We start from the raw sequence: 19956 nt of genomic DNA, 5'->3' as shown, positions 1-19956 counted from the left end.
GCATATATATAGTTATGACCAATAGATGATTAGATATCGTTTTATAAAGGCATAAAAACAACAAAGACACAATTGGTCTCCGATACCCACAGTGGGTTAGAAGTGAGACGCTCCCTCAGGTGTGTCTCAGTGTGAGTCGGAAGAGTGGCGGCTCAATTTCACCCTTTTTTCTCACAAATATTTCCCAAAATAAAACCAACATCCTCTTATAATAATCACTTTGAGTTTCAGTGTTTTAAAATAAATATCAAACAGGACACGATCTCAATGTCCCATTTGAAGTTCAGCAGTGTGAGAGAATCGGTCGTCTCTGAACACTCGGCGCTGCAGATGTGTGTCATTGTCTGTGTTGTTGCTCAGAGCCCAGTTCATTACAGAGCAGTCACATGTGAGCAGTCACAATGGACTATTTTAAAGTATTTATTAAAACTTTCATAGTAAAAGAATTGATCCCTTTGTGAAACCCAGCTCTGATTTTGCACAGAGGACCTCCTGTCTCCGGCAGTATTGATGGCTGCGGTGTTACTGAGTACCAGAGTCTTCAGTTGATATAGTTCACTGAACCTCCAACACATCAACAGAGATAACAAGCAAACATGTCCACACGCAAAATACTAATACAAAATAGGACAAATAAACAAATATGAACAGAAGGCTTTGTCCGCTCAGGCTCGGTGAACCCTGTGAGATTTATTGGGGAGCCGCTGTGAGGACATCCCTCACCTCACACAATCCTCTGGGGCAGTCAGTTCACCCGCTCTGCCACCAGGTGGGGCTGCAGCCACAGAGATGTGCAGGAGGGCTTCACGCTGGCTCTGACTCCGCCCAGGTCTGTCTCCAGACCCCGTGGGTCGCAGTGAAGGGGACACGTCTGGCTGAGCTCGGCCCCCAGGGGGAGACGGGGGCTGCACTTTACAGTTTTTTACATTCGCTAGGACCAATTTCTTAATACTTAGGTCACTTTTTCAAAACTCCTCACACAGTTCTCCTAACCAACCTTTTAGCTTGGCACAGCAGTTAATTTCACATCCAAAATGCACTAAAACACTTCATACATGTCTCAAGTCAACTCATTCTTCCATAACACTAGCAAAGGTTGTCACCCAACAAGCACACTCTGTCACTCATAAAACAATGACCTAAAAACACTAACAACAGGTAGCATTACACAATGTTTTATTTTGTAAAATGTCTTTACAAAACAAGAATGACGCCTCTCTACTGTTCAGAATTCACTGCAGTATACAGTGAGGGAAAAAAGTATTTGATCCCCTGCTGATTTTGTACGTTTGCCCACTGACAAAGAAATGATCAGTCTATCATTTTAATGGTAGGTGTATTTTAACAGTGAGAGACAGAATAACAGCAAAAAAATCCAGAAAAACGCATTTCAAAAAAGTTGCTGTTGTGCTCACTGTGTGAAGAGTTTTGAAAAAGTGACCTAAGTATTGAGAAATGGGTCCTAGCGATTGTAAAGAACTGTAAATCACGCTGCTATTTTAAGCCATCTGACAGCTCCTCCAAACCTGTGCGTCTTGCAGGGGCCGATTCTCCACTCTCCGCTCATTTCAGCATCACTGTTGTCCATGCGCTCTTGTTGTTATATTGTTGTGCTCTTGTCGTGCTCTTGGTGTGTTTTGCACTTCATTCTTTATATCCATATACTTAAAGCACTGGTGTGAGTTTCTGTAATGCTTTGATACAATAAAACATAACGCTAGTATTGTGCTCTTGTCAGCCTTGCATGTTGTCCTTGATAAATGTGTCTGAATAATAATAATAATAATAATAATAATAATAATAATAATAATAATAATAATAATAATATCTCGGGCTCGATTCCCGGCCCGCGGCTCCTGTCTGGAGTTTGCATGTTGTCCCCGTGTCTGCGTGGGTTTCCTCTGGGCACTCTGGTTTCCTCCCGCCGTCCAAAGACATGCAGGTTAGGTTAATTGGCTACACTAAATTGCCCTGTGTGTGTGTGTGTGTGTGTGTGTGTGTGTGTGTGTGTGTGTGTGAGCGTGTGTATTATTGATATGCATGCTGTCAAAAAATGCATGCAATTCTTACCAAATCATGCCAAAGCAACACAATGTGTACAGATCTTGTGCAACACACAACTGCGAGATCATCACAATTTCACAGGGCGGCTGGGAAGAAAGATGAGAGGATATTAACCGCTATAGAAGCCGGTGGAAGACAGTAGTGATGAGGTAGTGGATGTATCTTGATCTCAACCCGCCTGGCTGAGGGAACGGCGGTCTGGCCATGAGGACGAGGCCACGGCAGCCTGCCCCCCCGCGTGGTGCGTCACAGGCCGGAGATGGGGGGTTGCGGTGCTGAAGGGAACTGCTGACGCAGAGAAGAGGAAGCTGGTCACTGTGACAGTGTGCGTCCGTGTGGGAGTGTCTGATTGGTTGTGCTCGGAGCAAGAGTGATCCTCCCCACCTTTAGTTTGAAACTAATTTACATGAGCATTACACACGCGCTGAGATTCACAATATGTGCTTGTTTGTTTTGTAAGCAAAGAGATAAAAGGTTGTGGTAAATAGCAGGTTAACTGTCACCAGAAACACCAACTGGAGAGACTTAAAATAAAACCACACACAGTGTAGAGTAATCCATTGTTAAAGTTTCCAATTGCAGAGCAGCGTGTGTTTGAGCCTCAGACTTGCAGACACTGTTTCTAAAGAGGGTGCAGCTTCGCAATTTTAAATCAGAAGAGCCAGCTGTGGAAAAGTATCTACAGAGTGAAGGGCACAGGTTATCAATACTGAAAGAAAGTCCTTTCTGTGCAGGATGGGTTGCAAAGCTGCTAGTTACTGAAACTGTGAGCGCAGGGAGCTGCAGCACATGCGTGTGCGTGTGCGTGTGTCTGTGTGTGCGAGTGCATGTGCCGGTGAGGGCGGGGGGCTGCGGTCTGTACTCAGCGCAAGCAGAGCTGCAGCCAGACCACCCGCTCTCAGCCCCCTCCTCCACTGCCCGCCTGGGGGGCTATTATTGTTTCCACAGGATGTTTGTGCTTCACATTGAGAACAAATTGTGGGTTCTTCAGGAAACGTACTCTTCAGCCTCGACCTTATCGATGACACGAACACAGCGTCTAAATATACACGAGCGTGCGCAACAAACAACCCAACAAAACAAGCACTAATGATGAGAAAAACAAAACCACACTGGGGCTTTTTTCACAAAGGGCCTCGGCTCTCTCGGCCAAACCGACGCTGCTCTCACCTCTGACACACGCGGCTCCAGGGCTCAGCTGAAGTGCAGACTCACACCAGAGACACCGTGCAGGGTGTCAAACTGCACTACATATACAGCAGCTCAAAGATAGAAACTCAAAATTAGCAAGAAGCAAAATCTAAATATACTGCTGGTTGTTGTCTGAATCAGTGATGTTCAGATGCCTGTTGGCCACGACCCCGAATGAACCCGAGCTGCTGTCACTCTGCGCACGCTGAGCCCTGGACTGCTGTCGGACGATCATTCATGTCTTTATCTGTGTTAGTGCAATGGAAGCCTCCCCTGGGGCAACAGGCCCTGCAGCAGGACAGGCGAGGGCCGGACACTCATCACTTTACACTTTACCCTGTGATTCTGCGCACTCTCTCTCTCTCTCTCTCTCTCTCTCTCTCTCTCTCTCTCTCTCCCAGGTCTGTTCTCTGGCAGGAATGTCTATCCAGGGGCTCCAGCTCTGGCTTTGTGCACACTCTGTGTGTCAGCACAGTTCCATAGTGCATCAGACTTCACGCAGATCCACAGTAACACCAGCGCAGTGCGTCAGACAGCACTGCTGCACAGCTGAGCCCCAGTGTGGTAAGAGTTTAAACACGCGTGTGTTTTTAAGATCTGTCAGTGGGAACATGTCTGGGCTCTCTCTGCCGCCGTCTCCCCTGGAGCTCAGAGGCTCGATGCACTCGGACGTCCGCAGCTCGCCCTCAGTTTAAAGTCATGTGATCTGGCCCACAGCAGCGCCGCCATTTGGGATCTTGAGCTGCGGCGCAGGTTTCTCTCTCTCCTGACTGTGAATAACTGCTCAATTCCCACCCCTTCTCTCCCCCCTGCCCTCTCCTCCCCACACTGACATGAGCAGCTCCTGTGTGGATGAAGAAAACTTATCAGGGAAAAGTGACAGAGAAAAACAGTCTAATTGACAATATGTGTTTTAAACCTGGACCAAAGTGCAGCTCGAGCAAAGCAGCTCAACAGACGATGCAATATTCTCCTCTGCCTAAAACAGCCCAATTCATTAATAAAAATATAAAAACATGAATGAGCAGATACACGTGTTTTAAAATTCTGTGCTTGTTATAAACAAAACTTACCATATGTTTAAATAAACATCACATTTCAAAATATATTTGATAAAGGTAATGACATAAAAGTGACTTATATTTGTATTTATAAAGGAACACTTTGGCCGAGTGAAGTAAATCCTTTAAATAGGACACTTCATGAAACTGCTTTCTTTAGTTTGTTTTAAATCATACTTTAATTTCCTTTAATTATCTACAAACTGTTTTAGACTGGTGTTGTGGTCATATAAGATTTGAGCAATGTTACATTGTCCAATACAAAACAGACAAATAAAAGGTCTTATGTTGCCGTTCACTGCACTGTGCTGTAAAGACGGCCGTGCGGCCGTGGTGTTGGGGTGCAGCCCTGCGTCCGGGAGCAGCTCTGTTTGTGCTGCTGCTGGGTGTTGCTGTGAGAGTGTGTGCAGTGGTTTCTTGTGAGATGGGGCGTGTGGTGAGCAGGGCTGTGTGTAGGTCAGCCTTCCTGTCCCGCTCGGTGCCTCTCACAGTAAAACACGACTGATATTGCCCATGGAAAATAACACAGCCTACCACACACCACGAGATACAGCTGTGAACCAACAGAGCCGAGGAGACAAACAGAACAGTGTGAATGTGTGTGAGTGTGTGTGTGTGTGTCTGTGTGAGTGTGTGTGTTAGTGTGTATGTGAGTGTGTGTGTGTGTGTGAGAGTGAGTGTGAGTGTGTGTGTCTGTGCGTGTGTGTGTGTGTCTGTGTGTGTGTGTGAGAGAGAGAGTGTGTGTGTGTCTGTGTCTGTGTGTGTGTCTGTGTGAGTGTGTGTGTTAGTGTGTGAGTGAGTGTGTATGTGAGTGTGTGTGCGTGTGTGTGTGCGTGTTTGTGTGTGTGTGTGTGTGAGTGTGCGTGTGTGTGTGTGAGTGTGTGTGTGTGTGTGAGTGTGTGTCTGTGTGGCACATTTCTGTCTTCATCAGTCACTCAAATCAGTACTAGGTGAAGTTGTGATGTCTTTCAATTTCCAGTGAGAACATTTAAAACTAAAAGTACACTTTGATGAAATGATACACAAACTGGGTGAAATCAATCAGTTCTTGTCATTCAGTGTCTCTACAAAATACAGAGTGAAATGAACCGCTTTTCCATGACTAATTAGAAAGGTGATGCGCAATTGGTTTATTTATTGAATGTATTTTGTATTGATTTATGTTTGAACTGGTTTACGGTTGTTTAACACCTGTAGTCAAATGTCTTAAAGCAGCCGTTTGAGGTGTGAGTGACTGCTCTCCACTCTCTGCACTCACACAGCGCCGGGCTTTGAGCAAAGCTCTTGCCACATATAGGTAACGCTTCAGATTGTGTGGCCTATTGAACAGTGTATAGTTTATCAATTGATAACCTATTAACAATCGACTACTTGCTAAACAACGTTCAGAGAATGTTAATGTAATATCTCTGTGTACCAAAACCGGCATCAGCGTGAAAACAGCAGCCGCTTACAGAACGGCTCAGCCCCTGCAGTGCAGATATCAGACCCGTGAACCGAGTTACAGAGACGATCGGGACAAACTGTGACACCCCCACTGCAGACGGTGTTCCTTCCCATTGACAGTTTTCAGTATAGCTAGATATTAAATACATTCTACTGAACTGTAATGTTCAAGTAGGTGAATGTTCATTGATTCTCAATCGGATCTATTTAATATTAAACTGGGCCACACAAGCGGAAGTGTCACCAGAATGGAATATATCACTGAAGATGAAAATACAGCAACACTGCGTCGCGCACAAGGAACTGACTGCTGCTACTGGCTGTGTCTGAGTTCAGTGTGTGTTTCTGTACACGTGTGCTCAGCTATAACTGCACACATGAAAGTATCCGCACACAGGCAACACTTGTATCACAGTGTCGTTCATACATGAGCTGTAAATAGTTTATAAAACAGTTAGGAAGCATTAATAATTCCATTTATAAATGATCAATAACCCTTTACAATATATGATTGATCATTTATAATAATGATTTATTAATGACACTGTAATAGTGTTACCCACACACAACACTGTGTGCAGTGCCTTTGTTTTATGTATGTATATATGTATGTATTTATCTATTTAAAATTGATTCTGGAGTATTCTCTTTAGTAACCAAAATAAAATAACAGCCTCCTCTCACTGTGATCCCAGCAATAAAACAAATGCAATAAATCTAATGCAATAAAGCGTGACACAAAACCTTTCTTGAAAATAACCAACACAAGGGACAGACTGCAAAATTCAATTAAAATATTTGTATTATTAATTTATTCAGGAAAATCTTTTATATTTCAGTTTCCATATAATGTTATTGTTATATAATAATACATTTCAATGTGGAGCCGTACAGCAGACAGACGCCGCCGCAATCACACAAACAGCGGGACTCTCTCTCACAGAAACACAAATCACACCAACTGCATTTTAAACAAGACTGAAAAGTGCTGTTTCACGACAATACAATAATAATACTAATACTAATACTAATAATAATAATAATAAAAATAATAATAACAACAACAATAATACATATAGCAATATAATACTAATAATAATAACACCAACTGCATTTTAAGCAAGACTGAAAAGTGCTGTTTCACGACAATACAATAATAATAATAATAATAATAATAATAATAATAATAATAATAACAACAGGACCACAATCATCAGATTGAATTCTAAATAATTAATTCTAGTAAGTCATTATATATTATTATTATTATTATTATTATTATTATTATTATTGCATTAAATTGGTTCATTATCAATTACGAACTTTAAAAAAAAGCTTTTAAAATGTTAAATGTAATGTATTGATGACACTGAATGAGTTCTGAAAGGTTTAATTTGCAGAGACAGCCCCTTTCAGTGGCAGTGATTATTACTGCGTCTGATTGAACAGAACAAACACAGAACACGTCCACAGTTATAGATCTATATTAGTTTCTGTGCAGAGTTACATTCACAGCAGCAGTGATCACCGCATCCTTACTCTTGTTCTCTGGGAGAATACAGTTCTGTCTGGGAATGTGAGAGCACCGCTCGGACTGATTGTAAAGCACGATTATACCTGAGCTACATGCTTGTCAGCTGTGATTAAAATACATCACAGTCTTACAGCGGCTCCCACTGAAATGTTAGAGAAGAGAAACATCAGAGCCAAGCTGAGAACCAGGAGCCTCTTCATGAGACGCAGCATCGTGCTCGTTTTATAAATACAAATGTGTGTCAAAGTTCTCTCACTACGGTTGCAATCAAGCATTTAAATAAGTGGTAAAAAGTTTGTTTATAATCACTTGAGACAGATCCCTAAAATAGTGTTTTTTATTATTTATATATATATAACCTTATAATAATGGAGATGATGATAATAATAATAATAATAATAATAATAATAATAATAATAATAATAATAATAATAATAATATGTCTCAGTGTTGCTGTTCTCCCAGTCTGCTCAGAGTGTCTCTCTGTCCCTGTGCCCGGGTTAGGGGTCAGAGGTCAGAGTTCAGGCTCTCACCTCTGAGTAACACAGTGTGTCCCTGCCAGTCTCCCGCTGCTGTGCTCTGCCCGCTGTAGCCTGAGTGTAGAAGACAAGCAATGAAGGACATCGCTACCACACTGTCACCGTTACGAGACGTTTATAGTGCTGCAGAAATCAGGCCGACACGAGCAACATGTCATGACTTATATTCTCAATTAAATACAAAACCACTATTATTTATATTGGCTACACAGATAGCGAGACAGAGAGAGACAGAGAGACAGAGATATAGAGACAGAGATGGTTTTGCTGTGTAGCTTTGATGCACAATAACTTGTTTGTGATAAAGCTCTTGTTGAAACTACTGTGTATTGAAGCGCAGTGTGAGACACATGCAGTGTTAGAGCTGATAACAGAGATCTTGATCCAGGTGTGACTACATGCATGACTGTAGTCAGATGACAGTGAACACATTGCACAGCACAGGGTTATTAGAGAGAGAGCGCAGCCTTCAAACACACAGCGACAAGAAACACGATGAACCGTCTGAAAGAGCGAGTTCCTGCCAATGGAAGCCAGCGCTGTTCACATTCATATATATATATATATACAGTATATCTATTACACACAAAGCACTGTGGATATTTCCTCATTTCCATGCAGTCCATAGTTCACACCCCTCTGTCTGCACTCTTTCAATCAGCTGGGAACTTTACAGGTTTCTCTCAGCTGGACCAGATCAATACATAACTAACTGATACATGAGTAGAGTTTAATTAACACTGTATAGAAGCTCAATTAATCACAGAATCACATTGTATCAGGACCTGTGTGAATATTAGGGACTACAATGGCATATACAATGATATATATATATACTTATAACTAATTGTATTGTGATGAATGCATGACTGTGCTGCAATATAAAATCATGCCTCAGACAACAACAGTAACAGCATGAAGGGTTTAATCATCCCTACGTATAATTTTTACATTATTATTATTATTATTATTATTATTATTATTATTATTATTATTATTATTTAAAAAAGTCAAGAGTTATATTTACCTGATTTCGGTCAGGATTCATCTGGTCTTGGAGCGTGTCTCTCGAATTCTCTCCTAAAAGAGAGAGAGACAGAGACAGAGAGAGAGAGAGAGAGAGAGAGAGAGAGAGAGAGAGAGAGAGAGAGAGACAGACAGAGAGAGAGAGGGGGGGGGCGTCACAGAGACACAGCAGTGACAGCTCTGTTCACACTTCTCTCTGAGATCAGCGCAGCTCCTGTCACCACAACCGAGACACACGCTGGACAACAATAAAGCATTATAGCAGGCAAAGCACACTTTGTGTGTGTGTGTGTGAGAAAGAGAGAGAGAGAGTGTGTGTGTGAGTGTGTGTGTGTGTGTGTGTGAGAGAGAGAGTGTGTGTGTGTGTGTGTGAGTCTGTGTGTGTGTGTGTGTGTGTGTGTGAGAGAGAGTGTGTGTGTGTGTGTGGCCTTCATCTCAGCACATTGTGAACAACAGCGTTTCTCATTTGACACATCAAGACTGTTGAGAACTGCAGCAACAAATCACTAAAACACATCATTAAAATACATTATATGTATGTTAACACACTGTCTATATAAACACACTGTCTATATAAACACACTGTCTATATAAATATGCTCCCCATGTCAGTAAAGGGGCACAGCTTGTGTCTACATGTCCACTTAAAATCCATACAGTCAGAGGAGACCTAATACACATGTGGTGGGGGACACTGCTGGGTTAAAGTCAATGAAATGTAACATGGAGACCCAGTTTGAGTTGAGAGAGAGGGAGTACGTGTGTCTCTGTCCCCCTTGTGTCTCTGTGTCTCTGTCCCCCTGTATCTCTGTCTCCCTGTGTCTCTGTGTCTCTGTCTCCCTGTGTCTCTGTCCCCCTGTGTCTCTGTCTCTGTCCCCCTGCATCTGTCTCCCTGTTTCTCTGTCTCCCTGTCCCCCCGTGTCTCTGTCTCCCTTTGTCTCTGTCTCCCTGTGTCTCTGTGTCTCTGTCTCCCTGTGTCTCTGTCTCCCTGTCCCCCCGTGTCTCTGTCTCCCTGTGTCTCTGTCTCCCTGTTTCTCTGTGTCTCTGTCCCCCTGTGTCTCTGTGTCTCTGTCCCCCCGTGTCTCTGTCTCCCTGTGTCTCTGTCTCCCTGTTTCTCTGTGTCTCTGTACCCCTGTGTCTCTGTGTCTCTGTGACTCTGTCCTCCTGTGTCTCTGTCCCACTGTGTCTCTGTGTCTCTGTCCCCCTGTGTCTCTGTGTCTCAGTCGGAGCTGCACAGCCAGTCCTAACCCCAGCCGGCCGCACACAGCACTGAGCTGCTGTTTCCTCCTCTGAGACGGCAGGAAGTCTTCAGTCTCTCTGTCACAGAGTAACAACACATCAGCGCTGCTCTAAGGTTCACCTAATAAGGTGATGCGGCTCCTCAGATACAGCGTCTTTACCGTCTATAGAGAAACCACAGCAAAGGGCCAGAGGGGCCCCTGACTGGCTCCTGCACAGCGCCTTACCTTCATCCATCAGCAAAACACCACCGGCCCGTCTGAGTCACGTGACGATTCAAAAGCGGCAGCAGCTCCTGCCCCGCCGCCACAGATGGGCTCTGAGCCCCAGCGTGCTCTCCAGCCACGGGCAGACGCAGATGCAGACCCTGTCCCCAGTGTGAGTGTGGGTGTGGGTGTGAGTGTGGGGGTGAGTGCTTGGTATGGGGGTGTGAGTGTGGGTGTGTGTGAGTGTGGGTGCTTGGTGTGGGGGTGTGAGTGTGGGTGTGGGTGCTGGATGTGGGGTGTGAGTGTGGGTGTGGGTGTGGGGGTGGGGGTGGGGGTGTGAGTGTGGGGGTGAGTGCTGGGTATGGGGGTATGAGTGTGGGTGTGTGTGAGTGTGGGTGCTTGGTGTGGGGGTGTGAGTGTGGGTGTGGGTGCTGGATGTGGGGTGTGAGTGTGGGTGTGGGTGTGGGGGTGGGGGTGGGGGTGTGAGTGTGGGTGTGGGTGCTGGGTGTGGGGGTGTGAGTGTGGGGGTGTGTGTGTGAGTGTGGGGGTGAGTGTGTGAGTGTGGGGCTGAGTGTGTGAGTGTGGGGGTGAGTGCTGGGTGTGGGGGTGTGTGTGTGGTTGTGGGTGTGAGTGTGGGTGTGGGTGTGGGTGTGGGGGTGTGAGTGTGGGTGTGGGTATGAATGTGGGTGCTGGGTGTGAGTGTGAGTGTAGGTGCTGGGTTTGGGGGTGTGAGTGTGAGTGTAGGTGCTGGGTGTGGGTGTGAGTGTGAGTGTAGGTGCTGGGTGTGGGTGTGAGTGTGAGTGTAGGTGCTGGGTGTGGGTGTGGGTGTGGGTGTGGGTGTGAGTGTGAGTGTAGGTGCTGGGTGTGGGTGCTGGGTATGGGTGTGAGTGTGAGTGTAGGTGCTGGGTGTGGGTGTGAGTGTGAGTGTGGGTATGAGTGTAGGTGCTGGTTGTGAGTGTGAGTGTAGGTGCTGGGTGTGGGTGTGAGTGTAGGTGCTGGGTGTGGGTGTGAATGTGAGTGTGAGTGTGGGTGTGGGTGCTGGATGTGGGGTGTGAGTGTGGGGGTGGGGGTGGGGGTGGGGGTATGAGTGTGGGTGTGGGTGCTGGGTGTGGGGGTGTGAGTGTGGGGCTGAGTGTGTGAGTGTGGGGGTGAGTGCTGGGTGTGGGGGTGTGTGTGTGGTTGTGGGTGTGAGTGCTGGGCGCTGGGTGTGAGTGTGGGTGTGGGTGTGGGGGTGTGAGTGTGGGTATGAATGTGGGTGCTGGGCGCTGGGTGTGAGTGTAGGTGCTTGGTGTGGGGGTGTGAGTGTGATTGTGGGGGTGTGAGTGCGGGTGTGGGTATGAATGTGGGTGCTGGGTGTGAGTGTGAATGTAGGTGCTGGGTTTGGGGGTGTGAGTGTGAGTGTAGGTGCTGGGTGTGAGTGTCAGTGTGGGTGTGAGTATAGGTGCTGGGTGTGAGTGTGGGTGTGAGTGTGAGTGTGGGTGTGGGTATGAGTGTAGGTGCTGGGTGCTCTGCTGGTTTAGTCTGATTTTGTTTCCTGTGTGAATGTCTTTTTAATCTGAGTCAGTGAGGCCCTGTCCACAGGCACATATTTACTGATGTAAAGAAATCACTCATTTTTTTATACAAAATACAAATAAATGATATAAAACACTGTCCAGTTTAGTTTCTTCTAGTTAAATTGTTGTCGGACCGGACAGCACAGTTCACACGTCACTCCAGTCCAGCACTGTGACCCACACAGCAGGGAGCAGACAGGCCCGGCCTCGGCTCTGTGTCTCTGTTCATTGCTGTCCTGGACTGGGCAGGGCTGGGCTAAACCATACTATACTATAATTAATATTTCTATTAAGCAAAGTTGCCTTCAGTCGCATGGGGTCTTACATTATTAAATCAAATATGAAGTGTATTAAATTCCAGTTGAGCAAACGATCTGATCAGGTACTTGAGGGACAACCTGGAAGACTGTGACATCCTGATGGGCTGGGATTGGACGCTCCTGAACCAATCAGACAGACTGGTTTGGACAATGCTTCTGTTTCTAATAAAACACACTGGGCTGTAGATGGACCTGTTTCCATGGATCGTTACACAAAGCTCTTATGTTTTTTTATGTTTCCTACAAGCACATTGTGTTGAATACAGATAACAACAGCCTGCACGTTTCCTCAGCTTTTTGAGCAACAGCTGTTTCTGAGCTGTGGTAAAGCCCAGGTCAGGGGTACCAGTGACAGATGCTCCATCGGACCCCTGGCTGTTTCTGCACTGTGTTCCTGCCGTGTGAGAAGAGTCATGTATGTTGTCTTCGTCCCCCTGTGCTGTAATAATGGTTATATGTTATAGGAGTTCAGAAGAATCTGTCTATCTGTCTATCTACCAATCTGTCTGTCTATCTGCCTCTGTCTTGTGATTTCTGTTCCAGCTGAACTTGAATTTAATTGCCATCTCTATCATTCATTTGTTTCATGTCCAGAGACAGACATTACTGCTAACGCTGCAGTCAGTGCTTTGTTTCCAAACTTTCGCTAATTGAGGTTTGTTTGAGAAACTCCTGTCTACCTGCCAATTGAAGTGCTTTAGAGAATTAAATAACCACATGTCTAGAGTTGTCTGTAGACTACAGGATGCTTCTTGCAGCTGATTCTCTGCTGCCCACGTCTCTCACTCTGAGACCTATAGACGCTCTTATATCACACAGATCTGTCTGTGTTCATGTCAGACACTCATGATGAGAAGACACTGCTCGCCTCTGATCTTCTGCAGGTTGTGTAAGTGCACCCTGACTTGTGTTTGAAATGCGATCTTGTTTTGCTTTTTACAGGAACAAACAAACACACACAGACATGCAGCATCAAGAGTTTAATTTCAAGGATTTTCTTTTACTTGTAAATTCAAATTACAGTGTTTTGTCTCAGAAAATGACATGCATGTGTCTATGTCTATGTCTATGTACTGGAGCACAGAACCTTTGAGATTTGTACTGTTGATAATCTGCTAACTTATTCTTTCCAATTTAAACATAACAAAATATATAATATAATGTATGTGTTGCAGGTGTGATGGTGTCCCGGCTGCTGCAGCCTGCGCTCTCTCTGACTGCCTCGCTCGGGGACTCTGTGTCTCTGCAGTGGAGCGCGGCCCGGGGCAGCCCGGCTCACGTGTGGCTGAAGCAAGACTTTGGGAAGCCAATGACTTTGCTACTGGGACTGTTCCACGCCTCGGGAGAGGTCATACACACTACAGACCTGCTGAAGAAACGCTTCACAGTGGGGAGCAGAGACGGCACGCTGCTTCTGCTCATTACAGACATCGCCTCATCTGATGCCGGGATCTATTTGTGTGGAGCTGTAACCTCCACCGACATGGTTATGTTCAGAAGCAGAACTTTGTTGGCCATTAAAGGTATTTTTTTTTAATGTGAAAATATTTTAAATGGATTGAGAATGAAACAGCAGATTTGCTTCCAATATTGCTGAATGTATAGTGTTTGCAGCATATTAAAATTTAGTTTTTAAATATACAATACATTCATATAGTTTTACTAAAACTATGTTTAACAGGGAAATAAATATAGAGAACATGCTTTTTTTCTGATGTATACTGTCTCTTTTTTATTTAAAAAATACAGTGCTTTCAGAATAAAAGAAAGGCATTTTGGTCTACAGTGACCATTTGAAAATTCCCATGTAAAGACATGTAATCACAAAATAGACATTTTGATATACTTAACTGTAATACATTCAGCAAGAAAATATCTGTTTCTGATTATTCCTGTTTATTAATTTTTGAAGCTTCTTGCCCCAGAACACAATGCACTTGTTTTTCTGAAAAGCAAGATATCAATGGAGATATTAATAACTAGCAAAAGACAATGAATGTATATAGAGTAAGGTCATTCTTTTTAGGATGATCCTTCACTTGAACATATTTCTGCAATTTAAAAAAAAATAAAACAGAAGTCAGGAGTCGTAGAACGGATTGTATGACAATATAAGTGACAATCTTTATATGGTAACAATTTATAATAAGATGCTTAATGTTTTATTCATGATTTATAAATATGTAATATATGATTAATATATACTTTATAAAGCATGAATCATGCATAGCAGTTATAGAAATGCTTGCAATGTTCACAAGGTCAAATGGACAGTTTCAAATAATTTATGAACAGGTCATAAAGCAAACTTCACTACTGCTTTGACACATCCCTAATACATTATTGTACATTTTTAGATTATATATGATTTATAAGAGGGACAGTTTGTAGCTACCAGTTTGACTTTCCATGTATTTCTATAACTGGGTTATAACTAATTTATAATGCATCAATGCTTTATAAAGTACATATTAATAATCTATTAAACATAATACAAAATAAGCCAACTGCAAAAATGTGTCTCGCAAATTTTACAAAATCTTCTGAAACTAGACTTTTTTCTAAAATTGCTGCTGATAATGAACACAATCTAAAAATATATATTGTTATGATTGTTTAAAGGAGATGACATTGGCACAATAGGGCCAGCACTTGTTTCTGAGTCCTGGCAGTCCAGGGTCCATCCCAACCTGCCGGTTAGACTGTATGGCTTCACACAAGCAGAGTCCTCCAGCGTGTTCTGGGTGGGGGATGGCTCTGGAGACGCCCTGTTAGGAATCGTGTACACGGACCGACACAGTCCCACAGGGAGGCTCTCCAATGCCCAGACAGAGCGCTCCGACAGGCAGTGTGCATACAGAGCCCCCGGGGACAGCAAAGCAGCCCTGGCCCCCATGGTGCAGGTCTGTGGAGAGCTGCTGCTGCTGGGGAATGAGTTACAGAGCAACACAGGTGAGCCAAAACTATTCACTGCTCTTTTAGCATGCAGAATATTACCTGATTAAATCAATGTATCTCTCTATCTATCTGTCATATATTCCCCCCCACTATCTCCCGAATTCTGAACAGCATCCCAAACATTCCATTATTCACCACCATGTTCCAGCAACCCCAGTCTCTCGTTGGTCCAGCACTTACAGCCACTGACAACTGCCTTCCTCTGACCCTAATATGTATGTATATATCACTTTGTTGCACTCATATGCTGTGAAGTTTTGTTTTGCCTGGTGTTACATTTCTGAGCATTCACTCCCAGTGTTTGCCTCTTTGTATACCAGTCCTGTGTTTTCCTTACTGACTACTGATTCTTGGATTCTCCAGACCTGTTTGTCTAATCGCTTGACCCCCCAGCCTGTTTCCTGACTACAAACTCTGTCTCAGCCTGATTGTTTCTGTTTATTGGCTTGGACTTCTTGCCCCTTCTGACTCTCCCCTGTGCCCCGCACGTGGGTCCACCCCTCTGGCGTCCCCAGAGTTGTATTTCTGTTGTGTGGGTTCATGCACAGCCTCTCATAAAGAGCTGCAGATTATGGTGCAGTGCTGTGGGTGTCCTGTGTCTCCCAGGTGTGCTTCTCACAGATGTGGTCTCTCAGCCCCAGCTCTCAGTGACTGCGCAGCTCAGAGACTCGGTCACTCTGCACTGCTCCGTCTTCAAGACCCATCCAATGACACTGGCTTGGCTGAAGCAGGACGTCGGCCAGATGCCCAGATACATAGCGACGCTGTCTAAGTACTCACAGGAGATGGAGCTCCAGGATGAGTTTAAAGACGGTCGCTTCACAGTGCAGAACACGAGCAAAAGCTTCGACCTCCAGATTTCGCACATTCGCTCTTCAGACGTGGCCGTGTATTACTGTGCAGCCTTCATGTACCGACGGGTGGCTTGTGGGAATGGGACTCTGCTGTTACTGAAAGGTAAGACCATTGAGCAATGCTGCAACGGCCTCTGTTGAGTAGAGAATACGTGTTTCTAACTCTGTACATGTTTGGGCAGGTTGCAGTGCAGGTCCATTTATTCTGTATAATTAAGATTTCAATCTCACGATAATAACCATCATCCAGGTTTTCAACCATGAATCTGAGGCAAAACTAAATTCATAAAGATGAAAAGTCTAAAATCCAGCTAAATAGAGTGTTACAGATTGTAGAAATGTGTAAAAATTACCAACCCATACTTTACTGATTCAGTCTCAGGGTCCGTCAGCAGGAGAGTGGAGCAGCAGCCGGCGTCTGTCCCCGTCCAGCCAGGAGACAGTGTGACTCTGCAGTGTACAATACACACTGAGACCTGTACAGGAGAGCACAGTGTTCATTGGTTCAGGCATGGCTCAGAAGAAGCCCTTCCAGGACTCATTTACACCCATGGGAACAGGAGTGATCCGTGTGAGAGCAGCTCTGAGCCTGGGCTTCCTGCACAGGGCTGTGTCTATGAGCTCCCCAAGAGGAACCTCCGCTCCTCTGACGCTGGGACTTACTACTGTGCTGTGGCCACATGTGGGCAGATCCTGTTTGGCAACGGGACATGGCTGGAGTTTGCAGGTTGGCTACTTTAAATATTCTTGCTCCACTGCAATTTTTTAAGCTACTTTATGAAACATTTAAATTCCAAATGTTTGAGGTTTTTCAAAAAAAGTATCACTTTTCTTCTTTGATTTCTTGCACAGCCACAGACATCCGAGTCTGAGCTGAGCTGAGAAATCCTTATTCAATCCACAGTTGCAACTTGTATAACAATATAGCAGTTACAGTTTTTGTGAATTATATTTTATGATATCTTATAATGTAAATACGTATATGCACATATACTATATAAATTCATGATATCAACTTTCATCTGACGAATCTCAGATGTTCTAAATGAAGGAGAACAGTTTTATCAGCTTCATTTTCTGACAAACCCTTATTAATGCTGTTTGCTGCAGCCGTAGTAAAATAAAGGGAAGCAAAGTGAAATCATGGTAAAGGTAGAGAAGTACAGGATAGTAAACCATGATACTCACTACTGAAAACCCTGGCAAAGTAGATGCATGGTACTGTACAGCCAGAGGAAAACTGCCTAGTTACCATGCAGATTTACCATGGTATAAGAGAAGACACAGATGGACAGTTTCTTATTAGACTAACTAAGTGTAATTACTGTAACTAAGCATAAAGAATCAATGAGAAAACAATAGAAATAAAGCAGGTCATATAATGATTTGTTTTCTTAAACACGAGTCTGATTGAAACTTTGCGCTGGAGCAGCAGGATCCTGGTTGGCCGGCGCTGGTGTTGTGGCTGTGTGGGCGCTGGCCGGGCTGGGCTTGGTGTCTCTCGCGCTCCTTGCTGTCCTGGCCTTCAGGGTGTGGTCTCGGCACAGGGCTGCCCGGCGTGCAGGTGAGCTCGTTGTCTCAGCCATCGTGGCTGTTGAGCAGACGAACATGGGAACCTGTGTGATGATCTGTTACAACTTTCTAATGGCTTCCTGTTTGCTAGTTTAAAATTTACCTGAAGAGGGCAGGGTATAAAAACTATTACACAGAATTAGCCTTACTGCCTCTCTCTCTCTCTCTCTCTCTCTCTCTCTCTCTCTCTCTCTAGATCTTTGTCAGATAGCAGAAGATTTCTCCCTCCCCACATCCGCTGAGACCACAAGCAGTCAGGTAACACTGTACAATGTCACTGACCACGTCAAAGCCCGTGTGTTTGTGTGCACTATTTGGCCACCGTGTGTCACACACTTGCACAGCTGTTGAAACACAGGATGAAGAGTCTGAGCTGGTCTTTGTTTTCTCTGCTGCAGGACGCTGAGGTGACCTACACGACCGTGGAGCTCGGTCAGAGAGGAAGGAAGCACAAGCAGAGGAGGAGAGAACAAGAGCAGGTGGATGGGGTGGTCTACACTGACATCAGATATCACCACAGAAAATGACAGCCGTCCCTCAGCGCTGCAGACACTTTCGATGTCTCTGTGCGTCAAGAAAGGAACTCCTTCAGACATGCAGAACCTAAGACTAATTTAAAACAAGCCCCTCTCCTCTACTAATGGGATTATCGTACCCCTAGATGGCCTGAAATCCTGGTATAAATATCAGCCTTCTGAGAATCTGTCTTCATTTGACCCCTGTGGTGCTTGACCTGTTATGAACTGTTATTCTAATTGGGCTCAATGATGGTCCATCTCTAATATATTTATTTTATAAAGCAGTGTGATTGGTGCACCACTGCCACGCCCTACAGATGAGCTCTGGGCAGCCTGGCTCTTTTACCGCTTTGCTGAGAGTGTTGGGCCGAGCTCAGAGCCCTGTGAAGGCTCTGTGAGGTCGAGTCTGAGGTTCCATGACCATTACATCCAGCAAATCTTAATCCTAACCTGAAACCTAACCTTAATACTAAAAGTAATAATAAAGTCCTCTATCCATTGAGATCTTTCTGTTTCCACAAACTTGAGTGGACCCACTTTATCCACCAGGGGGATCTGAACAAATGACCACAGGAACAGACTTGTCTTTATCTGTCGCGGCACATTTTAGACATTTGACTTTGTCATTCTCTAGATTTGAATAAAAAATATATTTAAAAAAGTGTGTTTTTCCTGGCCTCCTTATTTCTGTTTTGCTGCTGTCTGTAAAAATCCAATCACAAGAATAGTGCTTTTCCAGCAGATATATGTCATGAAAACAGGGCACTGCTCAGGTAGTGCAGAACACGGGCATACGGAGCTCAGTGAGACGGTTGGCCGGCACTCTGCTGCTGATTCAAAATAGCATGACTTTACTGTAAGAGGCACAGATCATTGGCAGGAAACAGAGGGATCTTATAATCCCTTGCCAATGGACATCTGTCCACTCCACTGGACACTCGGACAAGCCAGCTGAGGAGTTGCTTAAGTCGCCACAGTTAAGTGTTTTTCTCTCCTGTTTCCTAGTTTAGTTAAGAGTTACATTGATTGTTTATGTGGTTACTTGTTTAGCTACGTATTATATATCTTGCACCTGTTTTCTAGTAAGAGCATCAACTGTTTGTTAGGTAATTTAACAACTTAGCACACTCGACACACACTTTCTGTAAAACAGAAGCATTACATTGCAGGCTGTGATTATTTAGCATTTATTTAGCATTACTACGAGCTATTGTTCAGTGTAACTGCGTGTGTCTGGCACTGTCTTTGTCTGTATTCAGATATTAAGCAACCTGTAATTGTGCTATTAGCAGTCCTGCGTGGGAGGGAGGGCCATCCTGACCAGCCTTGTGTCATTCAACACAACGCAGGTGCGCAGTCTTAATTAGTTACAGGTGTCATATTTAACAGCCCCCTGGACCCCTGCGGCAGCAGTGAGTACCAGCAGCCTCCAGTGTCCCCCTTCCGAAGGGCCCCGTCTCCAAAGGGCAGGGACTCTAGCTCCAGGGACACTAGCGAGGAAAAGACTGCAAGGAGACGCCGCACAGCAACAACTGGCAACCATGATGATCTCTCCGATTCCTGTCCTGCTCAGTCTTCTCGGTGTGCAGCTGCACACCATTGCTTCCCTAATCCCTCCAACCTCATCTCTCTGCCTCTCCCCTCCTCCTCCCTCCCTACTACTCCACTCTCTGGGGGCCTGTGGAACTGCCACTCAGCTTCCAACAAGGCCGACTTCATCTCCGCCTTCGCCTTCCACCAGTCTCTGGATTTCCTCGCTCTCACCGAGACATGGATCTCCCCAGACAACTCTACCACCCCTGCTGCCTTATCCTCTCACTTTGTCCTGTCCCACTCCCCTCATCTTACCGGGCGGGGAGGAGGAACAGGGCT

The 19956-nt window shown here is 44.8% G+C and overlaps 1 protein-coding gene across 1 annotated transcript; it reads left to right on the top strand.

Moving 5' to 3' along the window:
* Positions 1-12542: 12542 nt before the first annotated feature.
* Positions 12543-18739, top strand: LOC136750738 (signal-regulatory protein beta-2-like). Its single transcript, XM_066705769.1, has 8 exons — positions 12543-13071; positions 13358-13705; positions 14805-15355; positions 15747-16097; positions 16371-16721; positions 17427-17558; positions 17763-17824; positions 17965-18739. The coding sequence occupies exons 3-8, from the start codon at positions 15280-15282 to the stop codon at positions 18091-18093; spliced, it is 1101 nt and encodes a 366-aa protein (XP_066561866.1). The 5' UTR covers positions 12543-13071; positions 13358-13705; positions 14805-15279; the 3' UTR covers positions 18094-18739.
* Positions 18740-19956: the final 1217 nt, after the last annotated feature.

Source organism: Amia ocellicauda, chromosome 6 (assembly GCF_036373705.1).
Source record: "Amia ocellicauda isolate fAmiCal2 chromosome 6, fAmiCal2.hap1, whole genome shotgun sequence".
NCBI lineage: Eukaryota > Metazoa > Chordata > Actinopteri > Amiiformes > Amiidae > Amia > Amia ocellicauda.
This window is presented reverse-complemented; position numbering and strand designations above follow the sequence as displayed.

Coding starts and splice junctions, on each gene's coding strand:
- LOC136750738 (XM_066705769.1), top strand. CDS start 15,280: ATGTTCCAGCAACCCCAGTCTCTCGTTGGTCCAGCACTTACAGCCACT. Junction 16,098..16,370: donor GACTCTGCTGTTACTGAAAG/GTAAGACCATTG, acceptor TTACTGATTCAG/TCTCAGGGTCCGTCAGCAGG. Junction 17,825..17,964: donor CTGAGACCACAAGCAGTCAG/GTAACACTGTAC, acceptor TCTCTGCTGCAG/GACGCTGAGGTGACCTACAC.